The 21,153-nt window shown below is 40.8% G+C and overlaps 1 protein-coding gene across 1 annotated transcript in view; it reads left to right on the top strand.

Moving 5' to 3' along the window:
* The first annotated feature begins 1,798 nt into the window (after positions 1–1,798).
* The window catches only part of LOC146138309 (rap guanine nucleotide exchange factor 6-like), a 56,562-nt gene continuing 37,207 nt past the window's right edge, over positions 1,799–21,153 (top strand). Inside the window, exons 1-3 of the mRNA XM_083394828.1 lie at positions 1,799–2,038; positions 2,453–2,580; positions 2,843–2,926. Coding sequence (XP_083250954.1) covers positions 1,967–2,038; positions 2,453–2,580; positions 2,843–2,926 — 284 coding nt within the window. The 5' untranslated portion in view covers positions 1,799–1,966. The remainder of the gene's footprint in view (positions 2,039–2,452; positions 2,581–2,842; positions 2,927–21,153) is intronic.

A 21,153-nucleotide genomic window follows, 5' to 3' on the forward strand; every position in this document is an offset into this window, starting at 1 on the left:
AATCATAAACATATCAATCATTTGTTACTGCATGTAAATTTAAAGACAGATGTTAGAAGGACATTCTCATTGATTTATAATTTACATTAATGTAATTACATGCTTTAAACTGACTTTAAAGGATTAATACATGTAAAATAACAGCTTATTGGGCATTTTAGTGTAGGTATTGCATTGTGTTGCCTGTATAAACAATTCATTGGTTAAATGTCTAACATGGATGTTTATTTTGGTACTGTTGTTAACCTGTTATAGCCAAGGTGGCAACTAAATTTTGGTTGATGTTCTTTTTAGTATTCAAAAATACAAGGTTGTTTATATAAAACACATTAATTTCAATCCAAAATTATTTGGTAAGCAGATAACTTTATAGTTTAAAATTTTTAAGCATTGTTTTAAAGAAGGACTGAAATGATTGCATTTTCAATGTTATTTGTTTGCTTATGGCATAGCATTTATAATTACATTCAGCACTATTGTTTATTAGGTCATTGGCTTGACTTATTGCTGGACGTCTGATAAATGCAAACTATAAGGAAGCAGGCAGTAGTGTGCATGAGCAATCTGTATGACGTCGAATCAACTATTTCACATGCTTCCTTGTGTGTGGGGGCTCCGCAGTGGATTGAAACTGTTGACTTAATTACTCATACTGAACTTTTGTACAATAGGTATAAATTTTGGTATACAAAAATTATGTAACTCAACATGGTACAGATGAGTTTAGAAAAGTAACATGGTCGCAATTTTAGTAGTGTTCATAAGTTTGATTATTTTGAAGTTAAGATGTATATATTTACAGACTTTAACGACCTTGTCAAGATATGTTAGTAAAGTGGAAGTTTTGTTAAATGAAAAAAATAAGACATCAAAAGAAATAGATATATAATTGTTAACTTAATTTAGTTGATTTTACTTTATTGATTTAACTTGAATTATATACAGAATTTGCTGATGTATTCACACAACCTTGTGCCTAGTTTAGCAGATAACAATCATGATTTAACAATATTAAAACTATCAAATTTTACAGGTTAAGTTTATTACACATCCTACTTGTTTATTACTGTTGGCACTTCAATAACTTATTAACTGGGATTGCTGACATACAGCTCAACTAAAATTTGTAATAAAGCCCCAGCCATACTATAAAATATACAATGGAAATTTTTTTTATCAATTTGCCAAGTATCCCCTTTCTAATTAATGAGGTTCAACTTAAGGGTGAATTTTGTTGCTTTTGTTCAGAGTAGTTTTTTTAAGTGATAAGAAATTTAAATTTCACAATGTCTGGATGTGTTTTTTGATTATCTTATGCAAACAATTCTGTTGTGTGTTGTGCAATTTTTTCTTGGACAGCATACAAACACTCTGCAAAAATTGCCCCAAGCCATCTACTTGGCATTTGGTGCAGACTTTATCATATATAATTCTAAAGTAATTATGGCTATGACTCAGTTAACCTTTCATTTCAAATGTTGAGTTTGGCTCGCTTGTCAAGGTGTACCCTTGTTTCAAGTTGGTGTGCCCTTGTTTTTACACAATACTGTATTGGAAAGGCATTTATTATTGCATAGTGGCCATGTAGATGGATAGCTATATTGATATTTACAATGGACTAATATTATCTTGGTTTTAAACTGTTGTTTAAAGTAACCAGTGTAATCAACTGCTGCATAATTTAGGTCGTACATATTTACAAACACACACAGATGAATTTTTGATATTGAAATTATCAATGTCGGTAACAGCAAGTTTTTAAACATATATTTAAAAAACATTTATGTTTTAGATTTGCAGCCTGACCCAAGCTTACTGTAAATAGGAACTAAAATAAAACTTAACTGCAACTGGTTTCGCAACAAAAATGATGTGCACATGCTTAAGGCAAGCCGTACCAGGATGATGAAATGGTTGTCCAGTAGGAATCGCAAGACAAATACCTGGGAAATATTTCAGTTCTGAAATGTCTCTTGTGAGCTTGGATAAAGAGCTGCTCTTTGCTCTCCGAACACCTGGGGAAAAGCGCTCGGATAGGGTTAGTTTTTTGTTTGCTTGATGTCTAAATTTTTTTTTTAAATTGTTAACAGTAATGCAGCGTTTATTATCGTGTAGGAATTTTAGACAAATTAGAGTACATACTATACTGATGCCAATTTTTACCGGGGAATCGAACTGTTTAAAATTCTGTTTGTTTTTCTTAAGTTAACTCTTCAAGTTAATTTTGTTGATTTTATTTTTAATTTTTTTTTTTCATCTTTTATCCAGAATAGCTTGATATTTACATCTTCTATTGAATTTAGAGAACATTACAAACAGTTTATGATATCAACATTATCATACTTATATAAGCCAGCTACTCTTAAAAAAGTCCACCAAATAGTTTATTGTAAAATATGTTTTCCTTAATTACCATTTTTTCTAGTTTACCTTGACATTCTGATATTTTCAGGAGCTGAACATAATATATTCCTCACTATGTCGATTGGAATCGCTATCCAGCATGAGAGAGAAGAGCATTCGCTCGCTTTGTTCTTTGGCAAGATACGAAATGCACAACGCCAATGAAATACTTTTTAGGTTAGCATTACTTAAAAAGTTTTTTTTTTTTGTTTTACAGCAAGCAAAGATAAACTAATCTACTGTTGTTAAACAATTTGTTTTTTGATTGGTTCTGGGTATTCAAATATCGTTGCATTTATCCATTTTGTAATTAACCGTACTAAGGAGCTAAAGTTGATTTGTATATTACTGAGCAATCTTCACATTGTTGTGTAATGTTAAAACCCCGGAGAAAAATTTCTTAGACAAAATTCTAATTTTGAGTATGAAAATGTCACAGGAAAGACGACCCTTGCCGATGTTGGTACATACTCATGTGTGGATCTGTATTTATTCAAGGATCCATGTTCCTGCCCTATGCATGGTAAGTGACAAGCATTTGTTTAGTGTATGTTGACACAGAAGCTTAAGTAGCTGCTGTTGTGGGCTGCAGTTTAGTGCTCTATAAAGCATGTGTGTTGCAGTTGCAGTCCCCCAATCAGTAAGGCTTTTAACAGTGAAGTGAAGAATACCAAATCAAACAAAAGTGTTCTGAACAGGCCTTACAGTTTTAAAGCAAACTACAGTGACCATTCATAAAGTACCCTGTCTAATATATACAGCACAGATTTCTTATTTGCCTAGCGACATAAAAAATTCTACTGTGCCTAAATTGTTGAAACACTTTAGTAAGTAAGGAATCTCCCACCGACAATAAAATGTAAAAGAAAGATTCTTGCTTTCGTATCAGATAATCTTAAGAATGTTTGTAAAAACAGGTATAAAACTTGAAATCAGTTCTTAAAATTTAACAGAATATAATTTATAAATTTTATAGTTTACTTTTTACTTCTATTATTGGCATTTTATACATGCTTGCTTTTAACACAGAAACTGATGATGCCTATTTATAAGGCGAAATATTTATTTCTCTAAAGTTTTAAATAATGATTATGTTTTATACCTGTTTTTGTAAACAGTCTTAAGATCCGGTACCTTAATTGTTTTCTTAAATCGTTTTAAGATGTCTTGCTATAAGGAATTCGGCCATAAAGAGTCGTCCGTTTTGTCGCCTATTAAACCGTCAATACGTTTAATTGACAGCAATAACGCGCGAACATTGACAGGCTGAAAACCCTGAACCTTCCCAATAATGATTGGTACTTACGATCTGAGGTCAAAATTATGGCAATTAACAGAGCAGCGGTTGTAGTATATAGCTTTGACTGGAGTGGATGTAGCTCAATGGGCCTTGAGAGGCCCGCAGGGGCTACTGGCCAAAGTGATAAGTGTGTGGTGACTAGTGTTATGACGCAGTGGCCGCAGAACAAACCGGATCCCAAACTGCCTAACCACGCAAATCCGTCACTGCGCCTGCTTGTGAGTAAGATTGGCCTATGCACAGAAAAAAAGTGCATTATATTGTTTGCGTTTTTCCAACGCAATTAACCTTTTTTTAAATTCCCATATAATTTAGGGTTATTTGCATATAATTGTCAACACGGGCAAATAACTGTTTCAAACAGAATTATTTTTGTCAAAAAACGGCGGATTTCAGTTGGCAAAATGGCCTGGAATTTTCATTTTGAGTTGAAAACGCTAATCTAAGGTATATCGCTGGCAACCATGTGTTGTTACTTACCTAGGGCGCTTTTTGCGTCTTTCTTTGCTGATTGCACCGATGTGTATGTTATGAGTCAAGCTCGCGTTGGTACAGCGAACAAGGAAGCCTGATTCTAGTTAGGCGCCGATCAAATGTTGTTGTTTCGAACGGAGTTCGGGCAAATCAAGCGTTTTGTCGGAAGGATGATCGCACGGGAAAATTCTTCGAACTCTTCCCCGAATGGCACTTATCAAACCGCCTCGATTTTCTTTTTGGTGGTTTAAACTTCAAGTTTAAAGAAACGTAATTTGCCCGGAGGTTATCTTGCGAATATGCGCTTAGTTTTTTTCGCTGTAACCCATACAAAGCACAAGTATACTCGATGTGTGGACACGAAAACATTTGACATCGGTGAGGCGACCGGTGTGCGGCGTCGTTTGCGAAATTTAACAGGTATATCGGGTGACTTTGCATTTTTTTCGTGTTTGCTTTGTGTCATTTACACTCACATCGTCAGTGCACTCCTTTGCATCAGCTCCCAGCAACGCACGTCCCCCCGCCAGTAATGCACACGTTTGTCGTCGCAATTGCCAGAATAGAGCGGCGTCCTCTGTTCGAGCGACCGAAGAAACAAAAGCCGCTGCTGCAACTGTATTTAAAAGCAAATTAACCAGCGTTCGAGGTCCGATGCAATATAAAACCCACAAAGCAAGGCCGCCACAATATCCTCGTGCACGTATTCCCTTCTTAGCAGCGACCGGCGCCAATCGATAATTTGCTAATGATCGGTCGTTGACGTCGGGCCAACTTCGCGAAAAATTGCTTTTGCCTTCCCCCAATTTGCTAATGCGTTATGACGCGTTTGCCGATCGGTTTGTTCCTAATCGTCTCACGCCCTCCCGCTCCAAATCTTTTGACAGGCGACGACGTGCCTGTCAGCTGAACCGTTCACATATTCTCAGCTTTCATTACGTCCACCACACATGCGCAGCCGACCCTAGTCCTGTGTGTCCTTATGTGGCTATTTTGGCGGCCCGGTCCCTCGCCATTCTCTCACTATACGTTTTCCCATTGCGCACGACATTCGCTATTTGACGAAGTACTTTTCGTGCGATTCTTCCAACTCGGCGTCACGACTTCGTGTGGCAGATTTCTGTGTCGGGCAACTCGTGAATTTTCTGCCCCGTTTTGTCGCGTTACGTTGTAAATTTATACGTGATTATATGGGAGTGGGCGTATCATCTCGTCTTGGTAAGTGCAAAATGGAAAGCAATGCAAACACACAAAAAAATCGCGGCAAAGCTTTTTCAAAATTCTATTGGAACTGGAATAACCAAGTTCGAATCATACCCAAAGCGAAACTCTCGTTATAATTCCGATATCAATTCCATTTAGTTAATAATTTATGGTTTCCGTTTTTTAGATGTTGTTTCCAAGCGTTAAAAACGTGGATATATTAGCATTGCCTCAGTAGGTGCTAATAAGCGGCATTCTTTCTGATCTAATACCCTTAAGTCAACTTTTGTCGTGTGACTACAAAGCCATTTTTGTGGGAAAATAATGGAGCTTGGTCAATATGGGCAAACTAATAAAAAGTGGGTGTCACCCACACGTATTATTTAGGACCGTCAGCCATTGCAACAATGCTTTAACAATAGCAGCCAACGTGTTCGCAACTGTTCGACCCTCAAACAATACTCACTTCAAATCACCAAGGCCCCAAATCCGATTCCACGCCGCGCCAAGGCGATCTTTCTCTAGTTTGCGGCAAAGGGCTTTGTGTACATTTGAGCGGACGCTAGACGTGTTATCAGCCCTGGCGCAAGCCTAACATCCGCAGCTGGCGTTACTCATTGATGAGACGAACTCTGGCCCAGAGCATTGGCACGGCCTTAGCCGCTCAGCGATACAGATAAGACGAGTCGCCTGATAGCCCAGCAGTGACATGTGACCTATGGTGTAGGCTTGAAAAGGCCGCTTTCCAATCTTAATCTGTGGCATGGAAGGGCGTATTTTGCGACGTGCTCTTCTACTGTATTTTCCAATCGACTTCAAAGAAGTGATTTCTCGTGCTACCTAAAGACGACTTAGGCCACGTTTAATTGGATTCTTCTAGGCGGCACTGGTCTTTGTAATTATGTATGTATATATACACAGTTTTACACACATATATATATTAAATCCTCTTTGTACAACATTTGTTTTTTGTTTTTTCCGATATATTTACATGCTTTTGCAAAACTAGTTAAGGCCCTGTTGGGAAGAGTATTTGCATTGGTGTCACTCTTTTTTCATCGTTGGTTTCAACAGCTTTGTAGAACGAAAACTTTCTGTACTACTCAATGTTATCGTATTCCACCAACTAAGCGTTCGATAAAAATTAAGAGAAAAATATTCCAGTTTAAAACACGGATGTCAACAATCCGAAGTAATTTATGTATTACTAAACCCCCCAAACGCGCAACAAATACCTAATGCCAAACGGTGTGCTGTGCTTCATTCTGCTCATTGGCCATTATCACTGGCTCCACCGGCAAACGTACACAAGTGTGTGCGTGTTTGCATAGGCGTCTTTTGTTTGGATTTTTACCTCCGCTCACGTGCTTTCAAGGCTTTGTCGCCATCTTGACTCTTTTCGGTCAGTCGCGCATTAAAAAAAACGCTGCTGTCTCGCCCTTCCACAGATTACCGCCCTGGCCGGCTAGTTTACATATGTCTACTTTATAAGCAGCCGGCTCCTTAATAACTGCCAGGCCGCGTAAACTAGCCAGAGGGTGCAAATGTCACAAAGAATATCTTAAGAAAAGGGATCCTTACGCTTTAAGTGTCCATGAGAACTGGCCATATCTATTCCTAACCCACCTGAATGGACCCTCGAAATGCCGGGCACGCCTGTTTACTCTTAACCGGCGGCCTAACGCATCGTCATTACATTTCGCTTCTAGTGTGTATGTGTATGGCGTTAACAATGTGAACAATTCTTTCCATTGCAGCTTCTCGTGATACGTCGCCTAATACCAAACGCTGCAACCTTTCTTTTCAATAACCTAGTGTACTGACGATGATTGTTGTGTATTGCTTTTAGACAAATTGCCAGTTATTAATGCTTTTGTGATCATGTTCAAGCAATAATGTTTGGGTCGTGTTCGCAGTACGTTCTATTCATGGCTAAACAAAGCCTTCAAATTTGTTAGGAAAAATTTAACTGGCAGAAATCGTCTTTCCTAAATGGAACGATCGTCCACAATTGAGCAGCGTCGTAACCCGACGCCAAAGCTCTGCGGGCCGCGTTTCAAAAGCTCCTTCCTTCAGGGAGCGTCTCGTGCAGAACTGAGAGTTACTGCTGCTGCGTCCAATTACAGCGTAAACGTCGTCATGTGCGTACGGTTTTAATATATGCCTTTACTCAACTTTTAGTCGCGTTTCCGCGAAACTCTGTTAAACAAAGTCGATTCTCCAATCCATCAGGTGACTACGACTTTTTGCGAAGAAATTGTTCGCAGGCCAAGTTATTAGACGCAAAAGTAATATTTTTTACGTACGCTGCGTTTTTTTAACTTACTTTTTAACCTGAAAAAGGGTAAATAATATTTAATCGCGTGGACTTTAATTGTTAAAATTTTACCTATGTAATGTTAAGTTTTTGTTCTCTGTAATAAAGCGTTGCCGTTTGTGTAGATTGGACATTGTGGCAGATCACACCGCTTTTAATCCATTGGGCTGTCAAACGTCGGTAATCCCAGGGCGATATTCCCAAACCTAAACTTTGTCTGCATTGGGAATGACATGATTTTAAAGATATCTTAAAGCCAGCCTGTAGTGCTGCAGCATAAAGTGTGTGCCTTCCAAAAGCGCCATGTAAAATGCATGAATCCCCGGTTTCTTATTTAATCACGCGGCAGCGTTGGCCACAAAAAGCGGCTGATTCTTATGGCCACCATTGTTTTTGTGTCACCTTGAAACTTATAGCAAAGTTGGCTAAAAAATATGGAGCCGGCCGATTTTTTAAGCGGCCAGGTAAAATCAGCCAACTGTTGAATTCAACGAGCTAGTACGTTCTCTCTTTCGATATACATTATTGATTACATCTGACTTCTAAGTACAGCAGCGCCGAGCGGCCGGCCACTGCGCCCCAGAGCTGGCAGTTCCTGGAAGCGTCTCGACGCACCCGACCAATTTGGTGCGTCATAAATACACGTTTTCGGATCACCCACGGACGTCGCTTGATCGGCTGCTTTAAGAAATCGAAATGACATCTGTCAAACGAATTGCATGGCTCTGCTCCAGTTATTTCTCTTTTTATTTGAACATGCCTAGACTGGCTGCAAAAAGTGCCCAAACCCCGGACTGTTTTTTAACCATAACCCCAAAACATTTTGAATTGCCTAAGAAATGCGAATTGCCTTTTCAATGCTAAGTTTTTACTGGGTTAAATTAAAGTTTAAATAAGAATTATCTGTTGTCTGTACCGCAGCTCGCAGGTTCCTCAAATTGTATAATTCTTGTTTGTACAAAATAACCTAAAAAGCTTGAACGCTTTTTTGATTTTCGTAAAGGGGAAATATCAAATTGAAAAGTTGGAAGCGTATTGTGTATTTGTTCGAGACACCTGTTTTATTGTGTCAACAAGGTTTTCTTCGAAACTTTCAAAGCAATGGGGCGATTTTTTTATATTGACCACGCAGTCGGCATCCACAAAGTTAGACTGGTCCTTCTTGCTAATCCTTGATAATGTCATGAGAAACATTCTCGCTGTTTGCTTAACGTACACGTACGCCATATCGGAATACATCAACGGGCGACCAGCACCCGTCCCAAGTAGAATGTCCAGCACGCTGTGTCGCATGCCCCGCATATGTTGGTTTAAGTCTTGTCACGACTGAAGTGCTTTTGTGCGCTCGTGTACACTGATCCCGTTGCTTGCCAAGAAACCAATGCTGGATGCGTTGATGGGTGAATGTATTAACGGACTAGGCGAAACGAAACAGTTGTTTGCCGATTCGGATGCCCAACGTGCTACGCTCTAATAAAAACGTTTTAAAACAACAATTACATACTAATCAGCCATTAGTAAGGCTGTATGCATTGCATAACTATATAATACATCAATTTCGCGTTTGATCAAGTAATACATGGCAACCTGAATGGCGCTTTATTTGGCACAAAACGTTGCAGTTGTTGTCTTGTAACGGTTTAGGTGTGGTCGCTAGAGTGCGCTATAGGTGCGCGTTCATTGTTCTATTGGCCATACTGACTGCCATAAAAATGTGAGTGATTTTTTGTGACTGTCGATTTGGATAAGGCGCTGTTATTTCATAGCTACTTTCGAATCGTCCTTGTAGAATGTTACTCAGTCTTTCTGCCGAAGCTCTTCAATGGAAAGAATATATTTGCGTCGGCCCTTCTCGTAAATTCGACCGTTTTTCCCGTTTCGGAAAACAATGGAGCTTTCTTTTGCTGCTGTGTAAATGAATGAGCAGCTTAAAAGCCGCGTTAAAACCAACCACGGGTCTTATTTGGAGGACATGGCGCCCTTTTGTTGCGCGCGTGACGCGATTGTACTGGTCTTCCTTCCTTTTGCCGTAACCTCCTATTAAACTTAATTGTCCAAGCAATTATCCACGGAGAAATATGCTTGGGTTTTTTCGCGTATACAATCCGGATAACCACCATTACTTTCGAATTGGAAGTTAACTTTTTTCGTTGTTGTTTTTCTCAAAGAAATAGCCCAGTGTGGAATTTTTTGTCGGCTAATTTGTTTTTGCTTACAGATGATTGACTGACGTAAATTGCCCTGAAAAAACTGGCAACACTTATGTCTTTAAAATCGCGTCTTTCAATTTCCATATGGAAAAGAGCTGTAATAATTTTAACAAATGCTTGTTATGAATTGTACTCAAAACACATTTTTGAAAGATAGCTGTTCTCGGAAAAAATGTAAATGCCGTTTTTGGAATGAATACATAATGACTCACTGGCTAATGATTTATGTGAAAATTCACCTTTTCACCAACCTAACCTCACCGCACTATAAAGGTTGCAGCGAGCCATTATCGAATGGCAAATGAAAAATCCCCCTGTCACCGGCCAATTTCCCCTGTTGTAACGTACAGGCGTAGTATGTTCTGCACTGGGCACACTGCGCGTTCCAACCCGTCAGCGTGCTAGGCGTGTTCCGAGTAATGCGGTTTAGTTTTTTTTATGCTTGCAACTTGCGTCTATATTGGCCGAATACGCACAGGGACTTCCGTTTACACGCTTTGACTCCTACACTGCCTTTCCTGTGCGAACACAGCTTTTATACGGGTTCAGCTGGGTTTATATAACCTCCTCTAAATCGACGGAAATAATACATTCGATATTGAGGCGACGTTACGCTGATGTGAGATTTGTAGTATAAAACGTGTACTGGACGTCCGCATTGTTGTACAGAGTTTGCTACTCAATAATTCACGATGTCGCAGTGCTGAAATTGTCTGTGCTGCTTTATTTACAAAAAGTAAATAACCATTTTTGTAAAGTTTCATTAAGTGGATGGATTTTCGCGACCATTTTTTGTACTGATATCTACAATGAATCAAATCGTAAACGCAGCTCTCGTCAAACTATCAAAAAGTTTGATTTACGGTGGGCGAAGAGCAGTGGTGGCGCGGCGATTACCCAGGTTTCTATATATAACCACAATGACAGCGAGGTTATTTTAGGGGTGCTCTTCCTGTACTGCAACCAAATTTCCATTACGGTCAAAGAGTTTGCCACCAGCCCGAGTTCTAGCATATGCAACAATGACGAAGATGTACAGTAGGTTGCATATCCGTTCAGGGTCACGAGGCCAGGAATCTACGTAAGCTCTTTTGTGATCTCTTTTGTGGCTACAAACGAGGGATTACATTATCTCGAGCATTTTAACAGTTTTTTTAACAGTAAATCCATCTATATTTTTGAAGAAAGAAAAATAGTGGGCACTGTTAAGATAACGCAATGATAACCCTAAACCAGCGCATGTCCCGAAAAACGCTGACCTTTGGACGTTCAAAATGTATTCGTAACGTTTCTCCATGATACATTACCGGAAACCTGTGACGACAAGGACTTTTACGTCGTCGAAATTATGCGATATGGTCTATTTTAAACCTTATGTGTCACGTTATTCGTTTAATACACAACGCGGTGTAAAACGGCCACGTTAAAGTGTTATTAATAAATATGTTTACTGTCAACCTTAAACAGGATTGACTTTTGTTACAAAGAAGTGCTACCTTAAAAGATTTAAAGAATTATAGGATTTGTTTCTCCAGTTTTTTTTTTTTTTTTTTTTTTTAAGCATTTTGTCAAGTTCAGAATGCGATGCCCAATCATTTGTTGTAATTCGCCTGCCGATTCCGATAACCTTATCCGTTTTGTTTCTTATGGATCGTAGTTGCCTTTTACGGTCACCACACGTTGGGAGAAACCTTAATAAGACCAGCTCCGAAATGTCAGCGCTCCAACATTACCTGTAATGCCCTTATTTCCCGATACGATTGGTTGGTTGTGTACAACTGTAAGGCCCAAACCCAAACCCCTTCAAATTTTTAACAGCGACCCAATGAAATGGATACGCCACTGACGCCTTCTAGTTACTGATTTTTGCTACCCTGGTTTTAAAATTGCCACTGATTCTTGTAAAGCACACATTGTTGTGTTATTAAGGAAACAGTTTGGCGACTCGGTCGTTTCATTTTCAAGACTTAATTTTTGCATAAATCAGATGCGTACTGTGGTTAAAAATACCTTGTCACAGAGGCGACATTAAGATCGCGTAATATCCTTCTGCATAATTTTAGAAACCAGTCTTCTGTTAAAACCATCTTGATCGATGTTCTCCGACAACCTTTTTCTATCTATATTCCCCATCAGCGGTGCCAAAGCCATCTATGTTTAGTCATCCTTCGAAGGCAGTAGCAGGGCACTGCTTGTTTACCAGCCACAGGTTTAGCCAACCGACAGGCCGATTCCTTGACCGCGAAACGGCGCTACTTAAGACGGACTCTTACTCATATCGTCGCCGTCGTAGCAGCAGGTAACTGGCCCGCCGACCCAGCGAAAACAAGTTCACGGTTTCCTTTGGGTTTGGAGGAATTGAACGACGCGAGCATTTGGCGTAGGCTCGTCTGTGCGTGTCTTCTTTGCTATCTGGCGAAAGTGAAGCTTAGAAGCGCGCTACCCGCGTATGTATCACGTTATATCGCGAATGGGGGTTGGAGGCCAAAATAGGTAAAATAGTTTCGTGCTAAGACCCTTACCGTACTCTTAACATAGTGAGAAAGTGCAAGTTAACCGCTAGTTTGGATCTAAGAAAATGTAGCTACCTACTCGCGAAAGACGTCTAAGTGCACAAAAAGCTAAACTCCAAATCTATAGTTTGAAGAATTCACGTGAAGTTAAGAAAGTGGAGGTGCTTGTACGTCTAAATGTACACTGTGGGTAAATAGTTGACGTGTCTGTTTATAGTTTACGTTGATGACACTAATCAACTAGTTAAGGCGCGACAAACAACAATCACTGCATTTTCTTTTATTTCGTAAAGCATGTGAATGTGAAGTTAATGCCCAGTTGCAATTTGATTGATGCTTTTTTTTCGTAGATATATTTGAGTAAAAATCTGTCAAATATGATATAAAACTAAGAAAAATTTAGAGGTGGTGCCGAAATTGCAAAAAATGCGGTAAATTCCTGAATCTATTCCTTGAATGGATTTATGAATTTATATATTTGTAGTTGGTAATGCGCCAAAATAATCTTGGCGCTGTAACTGCGTACCCGTCTCAAAAACGCACCGGACTGGGCTTACTAAGTGGATTTTCTTTCACGTCGCAGACAGAATCGTTGGTACGCAGAGCCCCCTCAAATTGGCAGTTGCTACAGTCAGATGCTAGGCTTTGGCGATACTTGCTGCTAGGTTAGGAAAACATTACACGCGGTAAAAAAATCTGAGACGTCAGTATAAATAGGCGCCCCAGAGTTTGTGTTATTAATTCTTTCATTATGCATTGACGATAACCTAAATCGTCTTGTTGTGTTTTTAATTGAACTGAATAAGACCAAATCCCACCTAAACTATTCAGAAGTAAGACTTCTGACCTTTTTTTTTCAACCCTTAAAATCCTGATTTTTGAATAGATGGAACAAATGCCACATTAAAATCATACTCCCATTTCAAAAAAACGACCTTTGGCCACTATAAGTTTCCTGTCATCGAGCGACAATTTGTTACATTGACCGCTATCTGTCTCCGTTCAACGTTGGGCGCCATTTCGAAGCGCAGTAAAATTCAATGCGAAGCAGTTCAAACGCTCTTCGTGTCGCAGGGTGAGAGCGAAAAAGAAAGCAAGCTGCCTAGGTCGCTTAAGGCAAAGAGTGTCGTCCGGACTCACACAGCATGTATTTTACTCCCTGGCCCAGCCTTATAAGTGCAGTGTGGCACCGATGGCCCGGTGTGCGCTTTTCAAAGCCTCTTCGAGCCAGCCAACCTCTGCGGTTTGACGATGGCCTTGTGTCGCGCTCAGATCAAACGCCGATCGCGATTGTTCGTCGTTGTTGGTCGCGGCATATTGCAGTTGTGTGCCTGACTCGGCTGGGAAGACATGTCAGGTCGCAGGTTACTTGAAAAGGTGGCAATGCGCGGTATATATGTTGTTTTTCGATGGTTTGTCACCCACAAGGTTTCAGCACAGAGCGGTTTCTCAGGCTTGCTTTTTAAAGATTTTACAGCAGGTTTGTTGTGCGGTGTAATTTCAGAGTGTATATTATGTTGTTTGAAAAAGAAAGGAAATATTATAGATCAGGATTAAGCAATTTCTGTTTCGTTCAGTTAAGTTTAGTAAATGTCATTAAAATTACGTAATCGCGTTGTTTACCGAGCTCTAAAGGGCTGAGTTCATATACATATGCGTTGCTAATGTCAATGCGGTCCAGTTGTTGTGCAGTTTTATTGTGTGTCGACCTATAGTGTTGTTGTTGAAATGTTGGTCGACACCAATCCGACACGTACATTGCTGTATGTTGTGATACTCATTTACGGATACTAATTTACATGTTCGTTTTCGTGCTATAGCGATATTTCTCAGCGTAATTTCATTGCACTTAACTAAGTACGACAGGCATGCCCCATGTGTTGGGGTTTGGGCTGGGAGTGGGGGGTTAAGGAAAGGGTAATGTCATAAACACTTGAATAAAATTGGAACCAGTGCAACTGTAGTAGTAAAGCATGGATGACTAAACAGTGCACTTAGAAATCTAGACCTGCCCAGCACAACAAAAATATAAACCCAACTTGATGATATTACTGTATGGTTTGTCAGTAAGCGTTATTTGTTTAGCTTAAAAAGAGGTTGGCTAATGTCAGCAACCCCCAGCTGCCCACCTTCCTCATTCGTACTTTGCAATGTTTTGTATACAAACGTTGCTGCATTTACTGTTTGTGAGTAAGTGTTAGATCGGAGGTTTACTATTTAATCTTAGCTATTGCCCAAACTGCCTACTTTATTTCGATTTTGTGCTACCCTGCCTATCGCAGACAAGTTGTCCTGGACTTTCCGGTTGTAACCTTTTTAAAATTCAAAATTGGTCCAACTCAATTGGTATTTTGGAATCACATCCCCATTAATCGGCTGTTGCTTTAAATAACAACTACATTTGATTACAGTTCAATGTGTATTGTTTTTCAATCCCGTGTAGAACAGAAAATCTTTGCTGCACGCGTTCGAAACATATTCTCTCCTTGACAAAATTTCGCGCGTCATTGTTGTTCTATTTCAGGATGTATTGCGTATTATGTCGAATAGTGCCATTACCGCCTTTGCTATAAAAAAACGCTTTCGGTTTTGCATGCCGACGCGCCATTGTTCTGTTTCGCGTCCTCTCCCGTTTAGGCGACTGCCCAACTCCGAAATTTGCAACGTGTGGTACATTTTCTGCGCCTAAGCAAGCCACGCTGCGAGACTCTATTCTCGTTCGGTTCATACGTTATTTTCCCCAGCACTGCTTATTGTTCTTTGGGAAGAATTCGGTTTCATTGTGACCCGTATTTTCATTTCCCCTTCGCCATGCAGCTATATTAGCTTGCGTCTACTGGCAAGGACAACTTAGAGTAGCAACGTGCGACGCCGTTAACTTCCTACGATTCATCTTGGACCCGCAGTCCTACTAAAGATAGACCAGAAGTCGCTAGGATTTGTGTCACGCCACGAAATTTTGTTAGAGGGTGTGGCAACACAATGCAACGTCTTACAGCTGTTTTAGGCTTTTTGTGCTTAGTGGCGGTATTTTTTCTGTGTTTAATAAGGAAGAGTGGAGAAATGATGAGCTAATTTAGAAATATGTTTGTGTTTGGTATGATTTCTGGCTTCACGTCAATGGTCGTAGTTTGCAAAGTGATATTTATTACGTAATGTTTTAAAGGGGAGTTGAAAATGCCGAACTACTGTGACTGGCAGAGTCCCTGCTTTACTTGCAGGGAGCTTTGCTGTCATTAATTGTAAACGATAGCAGTCGAGTGATTTCATGTTACCAGGAACACCAACCCTCCACACTTTTTTTCAACTCTTGATGGTTAAACGTAGGCTGAATTTCTTACTGAAGCTTAGATGCCGTCATTATGACCAACTGCCACTCTGCACCACGCGTTGTTTATCTGCACCGTGATGCAAGGACAGGAATTTGCGCTATTCCGTTGCGCGTCGCAATGCCTCGTTGTTGACTTCTCTTTTCATTTGGCAAACGCCTACGATAAGTCGGAAGCTCGAAGCCGCTTTGTGCGTACGTAGAGCCACGTGAGGCTTAGAGAAGGTAGAGATATGTGCAGGCTGCAGCCAGTTGTGGACCTTTTGTGATATTGTGTTCGCCTAGCCTAGAAGAAGCCCTCCATTCCCAGTCTAGTTTCGCGGTGTATTTAGTTTCTAATCTGGTGATTCGTGTTGCCAGTCGCCCGCGCGAATTTGGTTCGCGTATTTGCCGACACAGCTGGGGCGCTCGTATACTCTGTGTAGTGTTTATGTATTGTAGGGATTGTAGGCCTTGTTTCATCGAAAGTTTTGTCTTGGTGCATCAATATAGAAGTCGAAATAATTCTCGCTCTTTCTTGTACATTGTGTAAAGCCAAGTACAATTAAAATGTTTCATTTTCTAGAAAAAAGTTCTATCGTTTATATATATACGTGACGTCACTGCGAAAGCTGCACAATTGCGAATCGTGATTTAAGTCGGCCAGTTTAGAAACCGAAGAAGGAAAGTAACTTGAATGTATCATCCAGTCAGTTCTGTAAGTCATGTTTGAGTGTTCAGACGAAACTGCTGCTGGTGTTTTTTTATAGTTAATTACCAAAAGCGGATTTCGGTTATTAATGTTAGGTTAGGATTGTTTCTCTTATTGTCTTTGAGCCTAGGTAGTTGTTTCGAAAGAATGGACATGGTATCTACTTCTGAGTTTAATAGGCAGGAATAGAGAGTAAATACCTATTAAACAAAACATGACTTCTGCCAAAATATATTTGTACTTTCAACATTTGACGTCATATACAGGTCGTTTTCTTTGAGGTGAATGGCATGGAACGAATGCAGTACATTCCACGATGAACATACATTAAGGCAAATATTTAATAGTAGGACGTCAAAACGTTATAGAAAAATATAATTTCCAGAAGGGCTGTTTTTATTTATATTATACTTGGCAGTAGTACTTTGCATTTATTAAATGATAATAATAATAAATGAAGATGTTAGGTTTGTTGCAAGCCTAAACGTGTTTTTTTTTGTGTAAGCGGAACAGCGAAAGGTCAAAATACGTATGGTTCAGCGGTCCGCCCATACTTAAACTCTGATCCTCAGCGTCGGTTGATCGCTCAGACATACCTGCAGACCCCCGCGGTTAAGGATCATCTCCCAAATCGTGATAGGCCGCTTCCCCCGAAAAGCTTACCCTTGGCCGGGTTTATGCAATCCTTACTCGGCACATTTTAGCCTCCCGGTTATTTCTTCCACTCCCGACATATTGCCCTAAAGGAGATAAAATTCGGTTAAATGCAATCTTACCTAAATTTGAAATAACTTTTAAATTAGGTGATAGTTTCGTCTTAGTTTGTTTAATCTATTAAAGTTTCCTTCGCTAAACGATAATCGAGTTAATAATGTTCGTTACGAAATTTTTCATCTGACTCGCAGGTTTTATGGCTTTCGTCCCCTAGAGATAGCAGCGGCAATAAAATACAGAGCTTCCTTTGGCGTTCGACCAGAAAGAAAACAACAGGCGATGCTGGCACCGTAGCCGTGTGCGCCCGAGCGGAACGTCGCGCCTAGAGTGCGCCCCATTCAGCGGCAGTCCAACCATTCCCTCGGGCGTGGAACCGTAACTGCGTTTTGCTGCCACCAGCGTTAAGCTCACTCGTACTCAGGCATATCCGTCGGCTGTGTTTTAACCCTAAACTCAAATCGGGTCTTTTCGTTGTTTCTTTCCCGGTTTCTGGTGTATAGTGTAACACTTTTAACGCTAAAAGAAAATTGCGGCTTTACGACCTTTGTGTGGCAAATTGCCTAAAAGGTTTGTCGAAAATGTCACGGACCACTTAACTCTATGTGTTTTGTTGCTAGTAATCCTTTCAAATTTCGTATGAGCTATTTGCTTCATCTATACTACGTTTAAAAACCTGCTAAAGAGGAAAACAATCTTTTATGTGTCAGAAATTTTGCTCGTGTCAGGAAGTTGTTCAAAAAATAATTTGCCTAAATATAATGTTGTTTGTAACAATAACCCTTGTGGGCCACCATTGAGTAGGTTTGTCGTACCTTACTTTTCAATAACAAGCGTTCTTTATGTCATTTAGTTTCTAACCTCTCCTTTTACCAATCTCACCTACACAACGAAAGTTGAAACGCGCGATCGGCCGGGAAGGCGTGTATTCGCCAATCGGTGTGCGTTTGCAGTGGCCTGTCCGCGCCTTGGCATTCTTGCCGTCCTGCGTTAGGATGCCAACAGTGTGCTTCCTTGCCGTTGGAATGTCAACATACCTGCGTGTGGGTGTCATCGCTCTCGTCTGCTTAACTTGCCGGAAAGATAGGCCGTCTTCGGTGGCTCGAGGAAAAACGACAGAGCCTTGTGTTTCAGCAGCCGAACGCAAAGGTTTAAGCGGTTAAGTCGTTACGGTGTGCTGGCAGAGCGTCGAGTTTGGCTTGATCGACAAGCCTTGAGCCTTCTAACGCCGATCAGTTGAAAAATGAGAGCACTGCTGGTGCATAGCCCTGTCGAGGCAAGGTACCAGTTGACGTGTAATGCTGTTTTGCGGATTTTCTTTGCACTTGGGCGCATTTGACAGTATAATGCGATATAGCTATCTAGTAGCGCTAAACAGCCTGTTCTGTTGATATTTTGTTGCCTATATTAACTTTTAGTCGTATAATCGCGTTTACTTTACTAAGTGAAAGCTCTTGTGGGCTGTATGCCTGACGTTTTATGTGTACGTTTTTGAACAGACATTGTTTATTGAGCTGCAAGGTTTTACGTTTCAGTTACCTAGCTGTTTCGCGGAATAGCCGGAGAAAATTGTGTTTATTGTCGCAATGCCAGCGAAAGGCCTGCCGTTTGTGTACGCGCCGCGGAGTGGCTTTAGTTCGTGGAAATGATTTACCCCGTCAGCAGGCAAATGCCCGATGCTCTGTTGTCAAATAAACGTGACACCTTATCGACTCAAGGATGCGGATTTGTTTGACACACTGATCCTTAATGACGGCTACAGTCGAAAGCACTGCGAAATTGTATTGCCTCGTCTTATCGACGACACGCCCGCACGTTCGTCAGTCTATGATATAGTTGTACACTCGGATCGGCCTATCTTGATCGAACTTTGCTCCAATCTCGAAATCTCGCTTCCGTTGCTGGATGTTAATCATGCCAGGCGTCGTCATTGCCATTACTACTGCCTCTTTTAGTGATCCCGGGATTGCAGTGAAAGCAACTGTTCCTTACCCGGTCGACTAAGAATGTGTAGGAATTGTTTGCTTTGTCGTAAGAGTTTAAATATCGGGACTAACTTTCAATATGACCGTCCCAGGCTTTACGTGCTTCCAAAGAAGTTAGTATATCGTGTCATCGTTTAAGTTTTGTCGGTAATCTTAACGGAATTTTAACGAATTATATCAGACCGAAATGACTTATTTTGGCGGTTTAAATGCCACCAAGTGTAACACTTCTACAGAGAGTTTACCACTGGCTCATGACAACTTGAACAGTGCTCTATTTTTTTTAATTGTTACATGGCTATTTTGGCAAGTTGAGTCCATCAGCTCGCTTGTGAAGCCAGCTTTTCTCGAAGAAACAACCGCTGATTGTCGTTGTGGTGCCAATCTTAATTGCGTACAAGCGTTGCTCACCGCAGTGCAAAACAATGAACGGCAGTTAGAGCTAGACAAGGGTACAGCGTCCAACTGTCTAATCCCTTCCGTGTCTGTAGCACTCCGGCAATGGTACTAGCGGATATTCGTGAAAGCAGTAAATCAAAAGCCATAGTTACAGCTTTAGCCCCGTCTGCCCTCGCCAAAGGTAAAAGGGTTGGTCACCTCTGCGAATAGACTGCTGCGAGAGGTAAAGCCTACGCGTTCTATTATTGATATTCGCAAAAGCGCGTCTAACGCCAAAGCTGAAATCCCTGGATTGGACCAAGATGAGCTAGTTCTTTTTTGTAAAACTTTTTTTTTTTTCGAAGTTTCTTACATCGTTTAGATTTTCAGCAGCTCAAAGAATGTCATTGCTCCTTTTTGAAGTTCCCACGGCGACCTTGTATTATTATTTATGTAGAGGTGGGCGCCTTAAATCAGTAAAACCTGACGGACCCGATGCGTTTTTCTGTTGCTGTTTGGAAGAGAAACCCGCGACGCGGAAAAGGAACAGGCGGGTATACTGCAGAAAGGCCGGACGAATCGAGTGTAAACATGGAGAGATAAATATAACTTTCGTTGCAGCGGAAATTGGATATCTGTGGGAAGACTGGTCCTGCAGTCTCGCTAGTCTGTCCGGTCAGTGTTATGCTTGGGCAAAATGGTCATGTCTTTCTCTGTGTTTTGGTGCAACAAGATTCGTTTATTTTCAACATTATATTTTTTCCTAAAAAAAGCAATAACTTTGATGTGGAACAAATCGTCGAATTTTAGGAATTTCTAAAGCCAAATTTGACCGAAAAATGATTACAGAAAGAAATTCTCGTCGTGATAGAAAAGTTAAAGACTACCGATAGTAAACCTATTCGAGGTTCCTCATTAAGAATTGGCTCCAACTAGCTCACAATCCTAATTCCATGTAATTATTTCTCCTGGAGCTGGAAAAGTCGGGGAGATATGCGACAGAGACGAGCTGTTTTTAGCGCTTTAAATAGACCGCCGTAATACACTCGCTTGCGCGTTTCAAGACACCAGGCAATTTCGTCCAAATCGCGATCGCTCGTTGCGGCAATTAAACGCATTGGCGCGGCGGTATGTCATCGCCTCTGGGTAACAATAGTCGATCCGCCGCTGTCCGCCCAAGAGCTCGCAACACGCAGTCGAGCTGCCGGTAAGCAGTAAGTGGCGTCGCCGAAAGCTTGTATTGTTGCAACGGCGGCGCGAGAGTAGCGTTTCGGTGTTGGCTTGCAGCTGCACAAAGGACGCACAGCGTTTAGTAAATGCTGGCTTTGCACGACAATGGTCGTAGAAACGACGGCTTTGCGCTGCTTGACAGGGTTTAGTGCAGCTAGTTTGCGGTTAAGCTAACGTTCTACCGCACTTTTCGGTTTTGAGTAGATTAGGTATTTTGAAAGTGTTAGCTGATGTACTGTTGACTGGCAATATGTAAGGTTATACCACTGCAGGGCGCTTATTAGAAGTCCTGGTTGTAAATAGCGAAAGGATAGTCTTTCCTTCACCGTGCGGGGTTTGGGAAGTTTAGCAGCTGATTGAAAAACTGCTGCTTTCAGATTTTTGTTATTGAAAACGCTAACAATTTAGCC

Source organism: Ascidiella aspersa, chromosome 7, assembly GCF_963924565.1.
Source record: "Ascidiella aspersa chromosome 7, kaAscAspe10.2, whole genome shotgun sequence".
NCBI classification, from domain to species: domain Eukaryota; kingdom Metazoa; phylum Chordata; class Ascidiacea; order Phlebobranchia; family Ascidiidae; genus Ascidiella; species Ascidiella aspersa.